The 18,652-nt window shown below is 38.5% G+C and overlaps 1 protein-coding gene across 2 annotated transcripts in view; it reads left to right on the top strand.

The window, feature by feature from the left end:
* The window catches only part of AGK (acylglycerol kinase), an 87,280-nt gene that overhangs the window by 17,642 nt on the left and 50,986 nt on the right, over window positions 1–18,652 (top strand). For both annotated transcript variants that reach the window (XM_046670086.1, XM_046670085.1), the window contains 3 exons: window positions 9,476–9,515; window positions 12,227–12,306; window positions 17,117–17,192. In XM_046670086.1, coding sequence (XP_046526042.1) covers window positions 9,476–9,515; window positions 12,227–12,306; window positions 17,117–17,192 — 196 coding nt within the window. The remainder of the gene's footprint in view (window positions 1–9,475; window positions 9,516–12,226; window positions 12,307–17,116; window positions 17,193–18,652) is intronic.

Here is an 18,652-nt window from a genome sequence, read left to right on the forward strand (position 1 = left end):
AGGCATTATATTCCCTTTTAGATATGTTGAGTTTGAGACCCTGACAGGATATCCAGGGGGACATGTGTTAGATTCCAAGGGTAAATTGTGCATAAGCCACACGTGACTAGACCTGTCTTTTTTCTTTTGGTGCAGATTATGTTGCAGTAGCGTCTTGTGCTTCACTTTTCAGCATCTCTGGGTTCTGGGTGAGCAGATGTTGGACCTTGACATCAGCTTAGATTAGCTTTGATGTCAGGGGTCTGGGGCCTGGCTGGGTCCGCAGCAGCGGAAGGTGATGAGGGCTTTTCCCTGTTCCAGATTGCAGTCCTAAGAAAGCAGTTTGTTTTGCTTTTTAAGCATTTCAAGGTTCCTCTCTCTCTCTCTCTCTCTCTCTCTCTCTCTGCACAGGGTAATGCTGAAAATTGGGGTATTAATAGGTGCTATTTAAAGAAGCTCATTTATGGGCAATTAAATAACGTGCCTGTCAGCCCATATTTGATAGGGAATAAGGGAACCTTTTTCTTTTTTTTAAGTGCAGTGAAGTTTAATTATATTCCTTTTCCTTTCAACTCTTTTGTCAGATTATGTAGAGAACAGATTTCTTTTTTTAAAAAAATTAGTAGTATTTATTTTCTTCCTCCCCATGTGTTTATTGGCAGGGTGGGGGGACTGAGATGGAAGGGCAGGAGGTATATTTAAGTTATATTTTGTTTTATTGATTTTACATAATTTTTAGGGATATTTATATTGGTGGTTTTAGCTGCTCTGAGCATTGCAGAGAGAATAATCATAGCTGATACCACAACTAACCCCTCTTTAGGTACTAACTGACATCTCGAATATTTCGTGTTGCAAAACAGCACACGTATGGCAGTAGTAGCTACTAATTTATGAGTGTATAGGTCAGAAATTGTCCAGATCTTCCCTGTATCCTGGAGCCCAAAGTAAATGCCACTTTATGTATGCTATTTATAGAGACCAACTTGTTGGGCAGGACGGAGATAGGAAGGGACTGTCTCTTCCTACCCTTTCTTCTTGAATAGCTGTCATAATCTCTGTGTAATCTGTTTTCTGTCTTCTCTTTTTCTATGTAAATAGATTCAAGTACCTTGTCTATAATTGATACTCAATATATGTTTGTTTGTAATTGTATATGCAAATGTGTAATGGTTGGTAGAACAGAAAGAACTAGTATTTTGGTTGCCTAGTGAAGTTAATGTTATACAGTATGTGGAAGAAAAGTATTTGGCATAGAATGTTTAAATTGGGTTGTTGGGTGGAAATGAATGGATAGAAAAAAGAGCAGAGAGTTGAAGAAGTAAATGAATGTCTGTAGAATACTTATGAGAATTAGGTACGGGTAGAAATCATTAAAAAAGTGGCTGGTGGTAGCAGCTCAAGCATTGATGCCCTTTAGTGGCAGCCAAAGCATTACCTGATGGGGGTACGTTCTGGACTTGGGCATGAACAGCAGCCAGCCTGGGACAGTCCACAGATCTCAGCTCCTGTGGGTATTAGGACAGCGGAGGAGGAACAGAAACTGATATTAGTGGAAAGCTGAGGCTAGAATAAGAGGGTGAAAATAGAGTAATTTCATGTTCTAAAAGGAGAAAAAGAGTGAGATATGAAGATAAAGGCTTCCCCCATTTTCATTTCTCTTGTCAATAGAATGAGGGAATAAACTGCAGAACCCATTTCCATCTCTCTGCTTGGTGAGAAGTTCCATAGAACAGACCAGAATGACTAGCGTAGTTATGTGAGAGGACCTGTCAGGTGATGCTATTTTTATTAAGTCGTTTCCTATCCTGAAGTGGAGGAGGAACAAATTGTGTAGAGAAAAGCTGAGAAATTAGAAGGTACCTGAAATATCTACAAGTAGTGGCTTGTCCCACCGAAGCACTTACACAGAAGTGTAGACTACAATGGCTGCCAGCTGAGAAGATTGGGAGAAGGAGGTTTTTGGATTTCTGTACTTCAGGGAATGAGAAAGAATAGGCGCCCACCCGGAGCTTCACTGCCGCCGAGGCTATTGCTGTAGGTGGGGCCTTCCCACTGGGGACAGAGACGGGCTCTGTGTCTGGCCAGTAAGTGTTCTTGAATCAGAATTAAGAGCAGGGTGAGATTTAGTTGGGCTTTGTCCTAATAAGCCCATTTGCAAGAAAGAAAAAAGTATGTCACTGTAGTGGTAGATCATGCATTGAGGTGACCATAAGTGGTGGCATTTGCCTGTGTGTATGATTAAACAGTGGACAGAGCTTTATTGATCACAGTGTCATTTGAGGATGCCCTTAGAGAACAAAACAGAGATAGCGTATTGAGAGGAGAAATGCCATGTTGAGAAACAGAAGACTCAAGTTCTAGTGCTAGTTCAAGTTTTAGTAACTTCTGACTAACGGTGGGCTAATCCACAGGCAGAAAGTTTTCTCAGACTAGATCAATTAGTTACTTTTCAGGAGCTCAAAGGAGATGGCATTGTGGAAGAGTACCATGCTTAAGTGAACGTACCAGAATCACTTGGGGCTTAGAGACGTGGGGTTGGAACTACATATGCTATGTGTGTGGCATCTCTTTGCCCAAATCACTATAGTGAACTTTGTTACTAATGGAATATTGTTACATCATTTGGTTGATGGGGATCAGGGTGTGTGGGGAGAGATTGAAAAGCATTGGGCTAGATAAATTCTAAGAACTCATCCAACCTTAAAATTTAGATTATTTGGAAACAGAATTTAGGCTGGGATGCCTTTGATAAAGGCATTTTATTTGCCTGGCTGCTGTAGGGCTTTTAGACTTTGACAAAGAAATAAACAAAGATAGTAAAAACAGGGATTGTAGACCTGAAAATTGCTGTAAATCTTCAGGAAGCTTTGGTTAAATAGTGGGTAAATTTTCATCTCTGGGGTAAATCACCCATCTTCTGTGTTAAATGGGGTAGAACATATTTTGGCAAAGGCCTGCTGGGAGGATTGACTTTATTGATTCATGAGATACTGCAACCTTTTTGTACTGGCTCGTTCCTCAGTGTAGCTATTTTCACTAGATTTTTAATTTCAGTGCTGAATTGTTCATTCTTGCTAACTCTGGAATTCCTTCCTTCCCCCCTTTCTCCTTCCTCCCTCTCTCTCTTCCTTCACTTCTTAGCAAATAGTCTTGGGAAAGTGCTCTTGGCTTGCTTTATATTATTATTAAAAGTGTTGATCCTTGCATTGTTAAATATGTTACCACCAAGTAAGGAAATCCTTCCAGAGGTACTATTTGACCTCAGAATTCTTGAACGCAAGTCTGGAATACTTTACTAGGCCAGAAGGAAGCGGTGCCATACACTTATCCTTTACATTTGGTAGTAGACTTGAACTTTGTTTTTCTTTTGCTAAACTTTTCCCCATCAGCAACACAGAGGATGGAGTTTTAATGGCAGTAATTGCCTGTGTGGCTCCTTTTCTGTCCTCTTTTATGCACTGAAATGAAATGAAGATAGTCACCACTTAATATATGGTTACCAATAGAATTTCTTCCTGACCCTTTATAATTTTATAACATTAGAGAACTTCTTTATATCATTGTACTTGGGAGATAAGAAGATAAAATTTCTTAAGTAGCAGGTAGCACATCATGGGGAGGTCTGGAGAACAAGAAAACTTGTCATCCTTTGGCTAATTGGAAAGACCAGATCAAAAGGCCCTAAAATCCTTATAAAAATCATTAACATTTTCATTGTTCTCTTGGAGTTTCTAACCTATCACACTACCCACTTTCTTCTATCCAGGTGAACATTCTTTAGGTCTGGAAGATCAAGCATTCTTCCTCAGGGGGCTGCATTCCCTCCTGCTCAGTCGCATGTCTTTGTCTTGGGCAGAAATGGTCTGAATTCCCATGTATGACCAAGGCTCGCTGCAGCTGCCATTATCTGTTTGGGTGGGGAGTTGAGGGTATTGGCAGGGCGATGTGTAGTTTGAAAAAGCTCTCCCATTCTGCGCATGAGAGAACCACTTCTCTGAGGTTCATTTTCATCTTTGCTTCTATTTCCACTCCATCCCTGCTGTTACATGGACAACCAGTGGGCACTGCCACTGGCAATAGAATGATTAATTGTTCTGGAAAGCTTGGGTAAGTTGAAGTAGTTGTTATGAGCATCTAAACTTGAAATCTGTTTTGTGTAAAGCAAAAACTATGTTTGCATGCACCAAGGGAAAAACTGGTGGTAGAAATTGCTGTACAATTTGCCTCTAGACTATAGTGGGAAATGTCTTTTTTGGGAAATAGGATGGATCAATGTGATTTTTCTCTTCATGTAAAGTTGTTATTGAAGTAACAACTTATCTTATTTTGCAGTCCTAAAGTAATAAATACAACGTTTATGACTCACAATAAATTGAGAGCATCCCGTTTCCTGTGGTAGCAGGCATGTTCATATTCTTTTAAAGCCTCCGGCAGAGTGACATCAGCAGATTTTTTCATTTTCTAATCCAGAAGCTTCTAATTTTTTCTGTGAAAGAACCTGCATTTTAGTACTGAGCAGATCTTCAGGGACCCTTTCTAATATGACTACATTTTGTAGCACCTCTTTTAAATTGCCTTAAACTTCAGTTCTCTCAGGAGACAGCATGATGTAGTAGAAGGAGCATGGGCTTTGAATTTATGTACGGTACTTGTTTTGTTTTTTTTGATAACAGGGTCTTCAGTTCACATTCAGATTCTTGACACATTGGCAATCTGGAATTTCTCTGATAGCAGACTCAGCCACTGGAGCAATTCTTGTGATGCTTCCTGGTTTACCGAAAAGAATTCCTCACTTAGTCTTTCTAGAGGATACTAGACCATTACCCTCCCCCAAACACACACACACAGACCCTTGGCTCTTCTTGATCTGGTAAAGTGCCCACGACTGCGCTAAGTTTGTCGTTTTCTCCAGTACTGCATCACAGTGATCCCTCCTCTTGCCCTTTGGTGATAATCACACTGAAGAACCATCCCAGATGATCTGTTGGTTTAAGAATGCCGAATACTCATACGGAGAATAACCTTAAGTTTTTCCTACAGCACAAAGTCTGCCTGCCTGAGCACAGTGAGTCAATCTCTCCTGTTCAAACATTTGTCACTTATTTATTAAACAGGTATTTATTTAGTACCTTTCATCTGCTTGAGTCTGTGCTGTGTGCTGTGGAAGAGAAAAGGGTGAATTATCTGTGACTTCCAGATATTTATAATCAAGGAAGAAAGATAAGACAAGAAAGATAAGACGGTTTTGTGTGTGGTGGAGTAAGGGGGTGGATGGTATTGTGTTTGGCCTTCTGTTTTTTTAAGGTGAAAGGGGATAAAATGATCAGATCCTTGGAGGGGTAAAGTTCATTGTGTCTTTTAGGAACAGCAAAACAGACAGTTTGCCAAGAATAGAGGCAGTATCAAGGGCACTATGGGAGAGAACATTTTTCCTCTATCCACCACATCTTTCCTTTGGCTTTCAAATGGGGTGCAGTCTCACTTTACTTGAGATTGATTTGGTGTTCCCTGTCAACTGTCCCAGTGCTCATGGTGTCTCTTCCTGCTGCTTCTACTTCTCACCTGCTCATATAGGTAATCTTATCCATTCGCATCCCGTCTGTTACCATTTATCTTTAGTCAAGATCACTGTCTGGAATTCCAGACACGTGTTTCCAGCTGCACCCTGGACACTTCCACCTGGACTCTCACTACTATCTCAGATCGACACATCCAAAACTAAACGCAGCTTCCTCCCTCCTAAACCTGTACTTTCTGCTGCATTCCATCTCTGTGAATGGTAGCACCTTCCGCTGGATGGCTCAGGGCAGAAATGTGGGCACCATCTTTGACCCCTCCCTTCCCTTTAATCCCCACAAGCCAGCCGCTAAGTTTACCTCCTAAATGTCTGCTGAATATGTCCTCTCAGTCCGCATTGCACCATCTTGGTTCCAGTTGTCATCCTCAGTGACCTGTATTCCTGAAGAGCCTCCTGGTGTCCCTGGATTCAGGCTTCCCTTTGACCTTTGCCTTCTTCACACTGCAAGCGGAATGATCTTTCTACAGTGTAAATCTGATCACATCACTTCTCTTCTTAAAACCCCGTAATGGCTTCTTATGGCCCATAGGATAAAATCCACATTCCTTAAATAGCTTAAAAGGCCCTTGGTGATCTGGCCTGTACCTCACTCCTGAGCCTCCTCTTTCGCTGCTCCCCACCATGGCATGCTGCCTCCAGCTGTCCTGAGCTACTTGCCGTTTCCTATCTTGGTCATGTTCTAGCACTTGAGGCTTTTAACATGCTGTTTCCTTTGCCTACATTCTCCTCCCTATTTTTTCCTGGCTACTTTTTATTTATAATCCCCTAGATCTCAACTTCACTGTCACTTCTGGTAAAAAAGCCTTCTCTAATTCCCTTGAGGCTAGGTTAGATACCCTATTTTGTGCCTGTTTTAGGGAGCACGTGAAAGTCAAATCATATGATGATTGCCTGTTGAATCGTGTTTCTTCCCTTCTAAACTGTGAACCTCATGAGGTTCCCAGTATATCCCAGACACGTAGCACAGTGCCTGGCATACTGTTTATCTAGAGACACGTCTTTTACTATATCACCGATATTTACCAGGAGCTGTTCTTTGCCTCTTGATCCTAAGCAGCTTCGGGTCAGGACCAAATCTTGTTCATTGTACCATACCTGACATTTTGTGTTAAAAGAGTTTGTTTCACCAACTACTTTTGGGAGCTTTTCGCACCTGAACTTATAAAAACATTATGTGAAGGTAAATTTTAAAAGTTATATTAGGGGGCCGGCCCTGTGGCCGAGTGGTTAAGTTCGCGTGCTCTGCTTTGGCGGCCCAGGGTTTTGCCAGTTTGGATCCTGGGCGCGAACATGGCACCACTCGTCAAGCCATGATGGGGCGGCGTCCCACACGCCACAACTAGAAGGACCCACAACTAAAAATACACAACCATGTACTGGGGGGCTTTGGGAGAAAAAGGAAAAATAAAATCTTAAAAAAATAAAATAAAAAATAAAAAGAAGAAAGTTATATTAGAAGAGACTAGGAATTTGTGATTAATTTAATAAGTGTGCTGTAAAGCATACATCTGCATGAGTATTGCCCATTCAGTATTGTCTGCAGTTAGGAAGAAAAAGCATTAAAGCATTTGCTTTAGTGTCGGGTTGGCATGGGTTTGAATTCCAGCTCACCCACTTAGTGACCTTGGCAAGTCAGTTTCCTTCTCTGAGCCTCAACTTCCTCATCTGTAAAATGAGAATATAATGCCTGCCTTGCAAGGTGTTAAAAAGTTTAAAGGTTTATGAAAACAGCTGCCATAGTGTCTGGCACATGGTAGTTGCTCTATGAAATTTAAGCTATTTTTTCTCTTACTCCAATAAGCGAATGAGAAATTATAAGAAATAATGCTGCCATTACTGAAACATTTTTTGGAATTTCTTTTTTGAAATAGTTTTCAGAGCTTGCTCTAGACTATTAGAATATATCAATGGGAGCAATCCTTTTTTTTGAGGACATGTTTGATTTTTAGAAATGGCTTGGTTCAGAGAGCAAGATCAAGATGATTAATAGCATTTTTGATATTTAAAAAAATTAAGTGTGATTATCATGAGATTTTCTTTTGTAGTATCTAAATTGGTACATAGTCTGGCTTTCTCATAGGTGGCGTTGACAGCATATTCCATTTGGTACGTTAAGATCCAAGGAATTAACTATCAAGAAATCTTTTGATTTTGAATAGCACTCTGATGAATCAAGCAGGATTAGTAAGCTCAAGAGAGCTGAGCTCTTTAATGATGTACTTAATCACAAGTTAACCATCAAAATTTTACTTCTAGCAAAAAAGAATTTAGGAAAAAATGATCCAAGAATACCCATATTCTTCTATATAGTTGGGGCTATTCTCTTTTCAGCTGGGTCCATAGGAATCAGTGTGGCTGAAATGCAGTAAGGAAGATGGTGTCTACTCATGACCCAAAGGAGGCTCCACAGGCTGGGTTCGTAGGATAAGAGATCGGAGACACAGGTTATTTCATCTACTAGGAAAAAAAATTAAAGCAAGTGAGTTTGGAGGAGCACAGTCATGTGAGGCTGGAAGCGGTACCCTCAGGGTAGTGTGGAAGCTGGATTGAGGATTAGCCCAGTACCGGGGATCCAGTGACAATGCCCAGATTACTACAAGGAACCTAGTTTTGTTTCGTGATCCAGTGATTACTGAAGATTCAGTATTTTACTTCATCATTGTATAGAAGGTCATGACTGTGAGGTAATCAAGTCAACTATAAAGGGTTATTGACGTGTTAATTATTTTTAAATATTTTACTAGTTTGTGTCCTCAGTTTACCTCATCTTGTGTGTGTGTGTGTATATATATATACACATATTTGTTGATATGATTCACTGAGAGCAATTGATGGAGAGACATGTGGGAGAAGAGCAAAACATGAATATTTGTGACTCTTGGGTGGGGGAGGGGAGAGAAGCTTGTACAGCTCCCTTTTGCAACAGGGTCATAGTGGTGCAGTGTCGCTCAAACAAGGGGGGACTGACCCTGGCAGTAAAGGCAGCTTGTGGGCCAGACTTCACAAGGGGTTGGTCCTGCTAAAATCTTTGTTATAGGACAGCATGTGCTTTTGAGGTACTGGCGTCATTATTTTAATGGAACGTTGTCTGAGGTTTCAGATGGGCAGCACTGGTGCTTCCCCTTGGATAGTGCTTTCTTACTGAAGCTGACTGCTCTGTGAAATCTAGGGGTTGTTCTCCAGCCTGGCTGTGGAAGAAAATCATTGAGCAGCCTTTGACTGCAACTATGGCAAAAAGCAAAAGGTTGTTTGATTTCTTTTAGTTCAACCTTAAATATCAAAATTAGATTTGAATTACTGTAAAAATGCAAAATTCAAGGTCTTCGATGTTATGAAAAAGGTCTAGAAAGAGAATTTAAGTGAAATAACCCTTTTCTCCTTTTAATTCTTTGCTATAAATTGTGTATTGCTCATCCTTTCTGGGTATTAGTTCTCTTAACTGTTGTTAACCAAGTTGAAATCATGATCTTAGCAGTGCTAGCAACATGTGTTAGATTTGACTCGTAAGAGGAGAAAATTCTGGAGCCAGGTCGGCAATTAGCCATTTAAAGTACTCCTTTGGTATAAATGGCATAAACACATGAGCACGTTTTACGTTAATCACCTCTGTAAAATCCCTTTTGTCAAGTAAGGTAACATAATCTCAGGTTCTGAGGATTAGGCTGTGGCCATCTTAGAGGGAGTGGGTGTTATTCTGCCTACCATGATATGGAAACACTTAACACCGGATTTCATTCAGGGAAAATATTTTTCAAATACGCCCATGATTTGCTACAGATTTTTAAGAAACTTTCACTTTGGTATTTTATAGGGAGGAGTTAAACATATTTTCAAAAAAGGAAACAAATTTTATTTGTTTGGATCTCAACCTACGTATTAAAGCTAATATTCGTTCTCTCTTGTTTACTTTAATAGTGATAACCTCCTAAGGAGAGCAGCCTGTGAAGAAGCTCAGGTAATGCCATTTACTGTGATAGAATTAAAACCCACCTTATCTCCATTGTGCAGAAAACTCAGGCTTGTCCAGGGTCCTGCACAGTGCCTTGCATCAGTGCTGTTTGGCTATTTTTTCTCCTATTCGGATGAATCAGGCTGAGAGCCAGCTCTGAATAGAACTCGAGGAAGCTAACCATCTGGTGAAGAGCAGCGCTAACGCCCACCCTTTTCGACTTGTTTACTTCTGGATTAGTCCTAAGAACACAGAAGCGGACTGGTTGGAGCCCTGGGAATTTGTTCGTGGCTGTGGTTGTCCCCAATCCAAATTATCATTCCCGATCCAAGTAATCCCCAAAGATATCAGTTCAGAGCAGGTGTTACCGCTCAAAGTCAAATCTTCTTAAAACTGTTGATTCATATTTTTAAAGCCTGTCTCCTTAGCCCAACTGATTCATACCATGTACATTGTTATCCCAGTCCCATGATACTGCACTTAAATATTCATACATCTGAGTGTGTTAGTTATAGTTGAATTGTGAATCCTTTCAAGTTTGTCACATTTTTGTTCTTCCTTCCCCTCCAGATTTGTACATTATAGCTTGCAGATGAATTTTCATGACTGAGTTGCCTTTTCGTTATATATAATTTAAGCTTATAATATCAGAAATAACCAAAAAAGAAACATGTGAAGTAAAAAATGACAAAGGTATGATGTGTTTAGTAGGAGAGTAGGGTGGCAAACCTCATGTTTGTTTCTGAAATCTTTTCCTGGGTGACAATGACAATAGTCTTAATAAATTCCTCTGTAAATCTGCGTTTTAAGAATTTGTTACTTTTTTATTTGTTTTATCTCATATGGCTCTAAGTGGTTTTGGAAATCAATTCAAATAAACTTTAATATTAAATTTGAGGTGATTTCCACCCCAAGCTAATTTTCCATTGGTAACTGGAAAATTCTCTTGGGAGGAGAAGCCTTTCTTTCTCTCTTTAAGGAAGAGGGGTTTTAGGGGCCTCTCTTTCTTATTTAAGGTAAATGCCTCCACCTCTGTTCCAAGTTCCATCTCCTCTTACTTCTTCAGAGACCATGTTCCTCTAGTTGTGTCCTCCCTCTCATATATGTACCTCTTCCCAGCGTTCTAGTTCTCCGCTTCCCAGCACACGTTTAGCTTCTTCATGTGACGAAAGGAAGTGAATTCATCCTTATAGCTTCCCTTAGTTTCTTTTCCTGTTTTTGTCCTTCCCTTTACAGCCTAAATTCTTGAAAGAATATGATTTTTTTAATCTCACATAACTGAACTCACTATAGTCTTACATAAACTCCTTAACCCACTGTAAACATGAGACTTGAGTTGCAAGTAGGTAAGAATTCTAGAGACTAAGGAACCAGGATGAGGAGGACAATCTGAAACTGTAGATCTGGAACCTGGTAGGCCAGAGAACCTGCTTAATTAAATAACTTCTGACTACATTCCAGAAATAGCATGGATGGAAAAAGAACAAATTATAATATTTGGAGATTTGGCAGCAAAATGTTAAGGTCTAATTCAGTAAGAGTGAAAACAGAGTAGAAATTTATAATGTACCAGAAGCTTTTTACAAAGAAACAGTATATCTTTCTCAAGTCTTTGGAACAAGTTTATTTTTTTAAAGCAAGAAATAGAGAGTGGAGAGAAAGGATCCCCAAGGGACTGTCAGGGAGATTGTGGATTTAGAGTCAGTTATTTAAGAAAAATCTTGCTATAACTTTCATTTTTCTCCTCTCTTTACTTTGTACTTCTGTACTTGAATTCTGCCTTCTTGGCCCAGACTTTCTCCCCACCATCTAAGACTTGAAATTTAGCCCTTTTTGGTGCTTTCCTGCTCTCATTCTTTTTGTTGATCATCTTCTCTCATCCATATGTTATATAGCAATAGGTCCCAAAAGTTCCAATTTTGACTCACATCTAGTCCTCTGTGCCTCTTCATTCTGCCTCATCCATTGTATGCTCTTTAGAGCTGATGGAGTAGAAGAGGTTTGGGTTTTGGAGTTAGATGTAAATTTTAGGCTTGTAATTTATTAACTGTGTGACTTTGAGTGACTTAATCTTTCTGAATCTTGATTTTCTAATCTATTAAAATGAGAATATTTAATACCTCCTAGGTTTTTGAGCACTAAAAATAATGTGTGCGAAAGTGGCAAATACTAGGTGCTTAGTTAGTAGTAATGACATTTCTTGTGCCAGTTGATGCTATTTAGTTATACAAGGTTGCAAAGAAGAGGAGGCAGAGTATTAGGTTTATTTTTATATGTATAAAGATATGAAAATTAATTGGTAGCATAAGGTTCTTTATGAGTAAGCTTTAGTAATAAAGAGGAGAAAAAGATTATACTCTGAAAACTGAAGACAAATGGATTAAATTTCCCTTCTGCTGGGCTGTGGCCTCATTGGCTCTGTGTTTCTATTAACCTAGCCATGTTTATAGAGAAAAGAAAAGTTACTCACCTCTAGTAGGCGAAGCAGGATCTTTTATTATAATACAAAATTCAGCTTATTGTCTTACTTATTGTATAAATAATGGTACACTTTTGTTGTTGTTTATGGTGTTATTGTCAATATGAAATAATATTTTTTTTCCCCAGAGTAAATAGCATATCTACTGGAAGTAAATTCTTTTAGAATGAAAGAATATATGTGATCAATAACTGGATAAAAGGACATTTAGTTACAACATTTCTTTTTTCCTTTTTAGGTGTTTGGCAATCAACTCATCCCTCCCAATGCACAAGTGAAGAAGGCAACCGTCTTTCTCAATCCTGCAGCTTGCAAAGGGTAGTTCAGTGTGTGATTTGTTACATAATCAGTTTGTCTAAGGGAAAAAAAATCACAGAATATCAGGCAGCTGGTTGGATTGTATGGAATTGGAAGAACTAGGTTCCATTCTCTTCTAGCAATAAGATTCATTTGTAACGCAGAAATAATGGTTAGTGAGATATAACTGTAAAGCTAACTGATGCTTAGCAAACTTGTCTAATTGAAGTTTAATAATCATTCCAGAATTAACACTCTCAAACAAGTCTTATCTGCCTCCTTGGGAGCAACTCCTGCTGCTATGATGTAAATTATTAGGCCGTGTCTATTACCAGATGTTCGGAGATGGCCACGAGCACTGTGGACTTGTGAGGTCAGAAACATTCTTTCCAAAAGGAGTGAGCCTAGGTCTTGAAGGTAGGCAGAGGGAGAACACACAATCTTCCCAACTGAGGAAGTGGCCCAGGGCCAGGGGCCTGGAGACAGGAGTGACCAGTTGTGTCTGTTGCTCTGTTATAGGACAGTCAGTAAACTGCTCTGGCTGGGCTGGAACAGTCATGTGAGGAATTGTAGGAATTAAGGTGTGAAGAATAGTTGAGACTTTAGTTGGTAATGATGTGTCCATATTCATTTAGTGTAACAAATGTACCACACTGATGTGGGATGTTGAAAGTGGGGGAGGCTGTGTGTGTGTGTGTGTGTGTGTGTGTGTGTGTGTGTGTGTGTGTAGCAGGGCAGGGGGTATGTGGGACCTCTTTGTGCTTTCTGCTCATTTTTACTGTGTACCTAAAAACTGCTCTAAAAAATAAAGTCTGCAGGGGGCTGGCCTGGTGGCGCAGAGGTTAAGTGCGTACATTCCGCTTTGGCAGCCCGGGGTTTGCCGGTTCAGATCCCGGGTGCGGACATGTCACTGCTTGGCACACCATGCTGTGGTAGGCATCCCACGTATAAAGTGGAGGAGGATGGGTATGGATGTTAGCTCAGGGCCAGTCTTCCTCGGAAAAAAAAGAGGAGGATTGGCAGCAGTTAGCTCAGGACTAATCTTCCTCAAAAAAAAAAAAAGTCTATGAATATTAAAAAACTACAGTGAGCAAAACAATTTTTTTACAGTATTAGTTAGATGCAAATCAGTTGGAAAGGTGAATAAAAAGACCTCGATGGCTTTTAGAATAAATCATTTAGACTTTTTAGTTATTTTAAAAAAATAGTAAGAATTGAAAAAAGATTGATACTTTTTATTTTCTCCCTAATGACCAGAAAAATTCTTTTTGTCTTTTCTGAGGATGAGTAAATTAATAAATACATATTAGATTGGATCCTATAAGATCTGAATCAGAAGACGTTAAGATAACAAGAACAACCACAAAAAGAATAGTTTGGACCAGCTTGTAAGTTATAAGGTTAATATTGTCTGAAGTAAACCACAGGGGCTCTGAAATAAATTTCTCTCACCATTTCTTGGGAGGCAGTGAGTGTGGTTTCACAGATAGTGACGGCTTATTTCTTTGTAATTCAGCAGTTTAAGATATTTACCTATAGATTGTCTAAATTGGCTTCAGTCCTCTGCCGAATTGAATCATATTTGCCTGGCTTTGTTGGAACCACTTGCCTCCCCTATAAACATACCAGTCATAATGCCTATTGATCATTCTTGTTTAATACCAACAAATGGACGGGTCCTAATAACACAGTCAAAACACCCAAGATAACTGAATAGTCAGTGGTGACCTATGGCAGAAGCTAGCAGAGAAATCTGGGCTTCAGAGTTTGAAGGACCAGGTCTTTATACTCTTTGCTGCTCCATGATACTGTGAGAGTTAACTTCGTAAATCCTCGGCTTATTCATCTGTAAAATGGGAAAAGTAATATCACACACATTATAAAATTACCATATGGAATAGATGCCTTTAGGATTAAATGAGATAATGCCAAGAAGTGTTAGCATTATTTCCATTTCATAGTAAGCACTGGATGAAAGAAATAAAGCTGCTGTTTTTGTTGAACCATAGGCTAGGTTGAGAACATTCTCTACTTTGCTCTCCCTCTCTTCCCAAAGGTGCCTGTACCTCTCCTGCCTGCCATAATTTAACTGTTCTAAGCCCTATGCCTTTAGAGACCTAGTAAGTTAGTAACTTGCTCATTCTAATGAAGAAATATATGGCTGTTTAAGCTATAATCATTCATTTTGAGTTCCTACTTCTAAGAGATATGTACATTTAAAAAAACTAATAAACTACTTTTAGAGCAGTTTTAGGTTCTGCTTACATTTTTACATGTAAATGTATTTGCATTTTTAAAGGTGGATTCTTGTATAAGAGTACAATATTTTTATCTAAAGGTGAGGCTAAGGAAAGTCTTTCTTTTCTAAATTCATTGTCCCCTTTAACAAGGTGAATGCCCACATTCTTCCAGGAAGCAACCACTCGGAAGCTCTCCAGCATCTTTTTTGAAAGCTTTCACTATTTAATTGACTATTTTTGTCATTTTGGCTCTGTCCTGACACAATTCATGATTTATCATGTAGCTATTTCATTATGTAGTACTGGTTTAAAACTACATAAGAGCTTTAAGAAATAAGGTAACTGTGTTTAGCATAAATAAATAATATGTTAAGGAGTAAATATTTTTTGTGTGTGTGTGAACCTGGAAATTGCTCTAAGTATTAAAGTTTTTATTTAGCTCCGGTGCTATCTCACCCTTAATTATATAATAATAATGCATTTCTTACTGGTAACACTTGTTTTTCAGTTTTTTATATGGAAGAAGGAAAAAAAATGTCTTCACTTTCATTTTAGAGATTTTCTGTAGCCATGACATCACAGAAAGGCCCACATGTTCACATCTTCAGCTAACTTGGAGGAGCTTACAGATTGGTTGGAAGTGATTAATATAGCAGACTGAGACTTCTCCAGAGTTTTACTTCTCAGAGATAGATGTGATCCACTTCTAAGTGATCCTTTCTTATCAATCTAGTAATGAAAGCAACCCTGGGAGGAGAAATGTTTGTAGTGTCACTAGCTTAGCCCGTTATTGTTGAGTTAAGCCCCAGAAATGGTGAGCAGGGAAGGAGGCGTTTCCATTTAGCCTTTCATGTTTATTCTGATAAGCATTCAGAGCCATAGAAAAGGTATGGAAATTTGTTTAGTTTGCTTATTACCTGCTCAGGTAGGCCCTTGGTGTGAGATATTCTTTTGAATGGTTCTTCTGAAAATTTGTCCAAGCTTCTCTATTTCTACTTTAATCACAATAAAAAATGTTTTGTCTTCTGTTTGCTAATTGGTGGTTATTCTTTTTAGTTTAAAGAATGTTAAATTTGATCTATCTCTAACTATACATGCTCCTCATTATCTACCTTTGCATCTCTTTCTAGTATAAAGTATTCTGAAGAAAGTCAAAGCATGTATCACTGGTAAAAAAAAAAAAATCTTTTTGAAAGAGGATTGAGTAAATGTGGATGTAAATGTTAGATGTTTGGCATTGATTGTTTTGAAAGTACTAGTTTTTGTTTGTTGTCTTCTGATGTGATAGTTGAAAATATTTGAGTGAAAGACAAGTCAACTGATTGTATGGTTAGCATTTATTCAACTTTGAGACTATGCCAGTGGGGACTTTTTGCAGCTTCTGTGTTCCTTGATTCCTAGGCTGTTGTTTTGAATCCTGACCTAAATTGAACAAGAGTCACTATCAGAATGATGTGCATGAAACTTTTAAAACACACAAACTCTTGTAAGCCTGTTTAATCATTTCTGTTGTTACAAGACATCACAATTGTGTCATTTCCTTTTCCTCAGAATTCACGTCTGCGTTTAGGGTGAGTTTATTCATTCATTCATTTGTGCGTTAATTCATCAGATACTTATTGAGTATCTTCTAAGTGTGGCAAACATAATGCTAGAGGCCAGGATTCAAGGGTCAATAAGATTTGGTGTCAGTTTTTGCAAGACTTCCGGTCTAGTCCCAAAGACTATTTTACAAATCACCGATCATCGTGCCATGTGAAAGCTTCTAACAGAGGTGTGTGTGGAGTCATAGGGCAGCACAGAGAAGGGCATGACTGTGCCTGGGAATGTCGGACAAGCTGCTGAGTATCCAATAGTTACATTAGGTAATTTTGAACTTTTCCCTTTCCTAGCAGAAATTCTGTCTTCATGGAAAAGAATTTTGCTCTTTCTCCAGGGATTTCACTACAAGGTTAAAAGTCAAGAGATAGAGATACCCGTAGTATTTGAAATTGTTAAAAATGATGTATTTCTACCCCAAAGGTTGTGTCCATTGACTTAGAATTAAGCAATATCTGTTTGGTTCAATCATTCCTTCAGGCCATCTGAAAAATGTTGTAGTAAATACATTCTTCTCCTTCCACCACTGGAATATAAATAAGTTCCATGAGGACTTAATGCCTTATACTTAAGTTACAAGTATTTTTATCTGCTTCGTCCCACTGTATCCAGATCCTAAATCTGTGTCTAGCACAGAGTAGGTGCTCAGTAAATATGTGTTGAAGGAATCAAACACTGTTGCCTGCATGGAGCCGTATCTAGTGTACATTCTTCGTCTCGAGGAACCACTGTGAACTGTAAGCATCCCAAATGGATAAGAGCTGGTTGTGTTAGACAAAGGGTAACTCCTGGAGGCCCAGCGTGAAAGAGTCTCCGTTTCTATCCATAGAAACTCATCACTCGTTGTTAAACTTCCTATCCTTGAACAAATAAAGGAAACCTGTGCTCCTTAGTCTGTTTCTTATTCTATTCTAGAGAAGATGGTTGGGATTTTTCTTCTTCCTCTTGAGAACTTTTGTTAAAATATTTGTATTTTTTTCCTTTGTCTACAGCAAAGCCAGGACTCTATTTGAAAAAAATGCTGCCCCGATTTTACACTTATCTGGCATGGACGTGACTGTTGTTAAGGTGAGAACTGCTCCAGAGTGTTGATTTTATCCAGGTTACCACTCCTTACAACATATCCTCTTCTCTTGACTTCTTAGCAGAAGTCACTTAATCACTTAAGAAGACAAGAACAGAGAAATCAATGTTGTGTGTTTGTTCTGATAATTAATAAAAGCAATTTTGTTTTTTCAAAGCATTGTCAGCTTTTCGTTTTCAGAATAGAATTAGATGGAGGCATGAACGTGATTCCTTTCATCTGAAAGATAGGATGTGGAATCATTGTCTTTTGGAAGATGAAAGTTGTTGTAGCTGTAAGAATTCTTGAACGTTAAAAATTAGTTTAATTTCTTGGTAGTTCCATAGACAGGCAAATATTTTCTCTCTGGTGAGGAATTATCTCTGATGAGGAATTTTAAATGGTAAAGCTTTAGAATTTGCAAGATTTAGGTGAGAAGAAAAGGGGACAAAAATAAGGTAGAAGGAAATGTGCTATTTCGGAAGATGCCTCAAGACTCTGCTTTGTTGACTTTTAAGTAACGTGTGTGGTGTATACATAAGTACATGTATTTGGTGAAAATCACTCTGTTAACATGTTTGTAAGTCTATGGTTTATCTATTTTTAATATTACCCCCTTTCATTAAATCATAGAGATTAGAAGTCATTTAGTCCAATTTACCATGTAGTGTTGAACTCTCTTCTCCACCTTGTCTGAGATGGGGTCTTCCAGTTGTCTGCCTCCAGGGATGGGAGAAAGGGGAAGAAAATTAACGTTTATTTGAGTACCTGTGATGCATGTTACAGACTCTACATATGAGGGATCCTAGAATGTTATGTAAGACTGGTATTATTTGTTCTTTGAATGTTTGGTTGAACTCAGGAGTAAAACCATCTGGGCCTGGAGCTTTCTTTGAGGGGACATTTTTTTTTATATTAAATTTCCTTAATGGCTCTAGAAGTACTCAAGTTCTATTTCTTCTTGAACTAATTTTGGTAAGGTAAATTTTTAAAGGAATTTGTTCATTTCATCTAAGCTTTCAAATTAATTGGCATCAATTGTTCGTTTTATCCTCTTTAACTTTTAAATCTCTATAATATCTGTAGTATCTAATTTTCATACTTAATATTGTTTATTTGTGCCCTCCTTTTTTTTTCCTCTCAATAGTCTAGTGAGAGGTGCATCAATTTTTTTTTTGAGGTGCATCAGTTTAATTAATCCTTGCCAAGAAATGTTTTTTTGGCTTGTTGATCCTCTCATTTGTGTTTGTTTCATTAACTCCTTGTCTGTCTTTATTGTTTCCTTCATTCTACCTTCTTTGGATATTTTTTCTGCTTTTTTTCTTTTTTTGACATTTTAACTTGGATGTTTATTTGATTAATTTTCACCCTTTTTTCCTAGTGTGTTTATTTAAAGTTGTAAATTTCATTCTACTGTTCTAGCTGCATACTAAAAGTTTTGATCTATATTTTCGTTATGATTCAT

Source organism: Equus quagga, chromosome 8 (genome assembly GCF_021613505.1).
Source record: "Equus quagga isolate Etosha38 chromosome 8, UCLA_HA_Equagga_1.0, whole genome shotgun sequence".
Classification (NCBI taxonomy): Eukaryota; Metazoa; Chordata; class Mammalia; order Perissodactyla; family Equidae; genus Equus; species Equus quagga.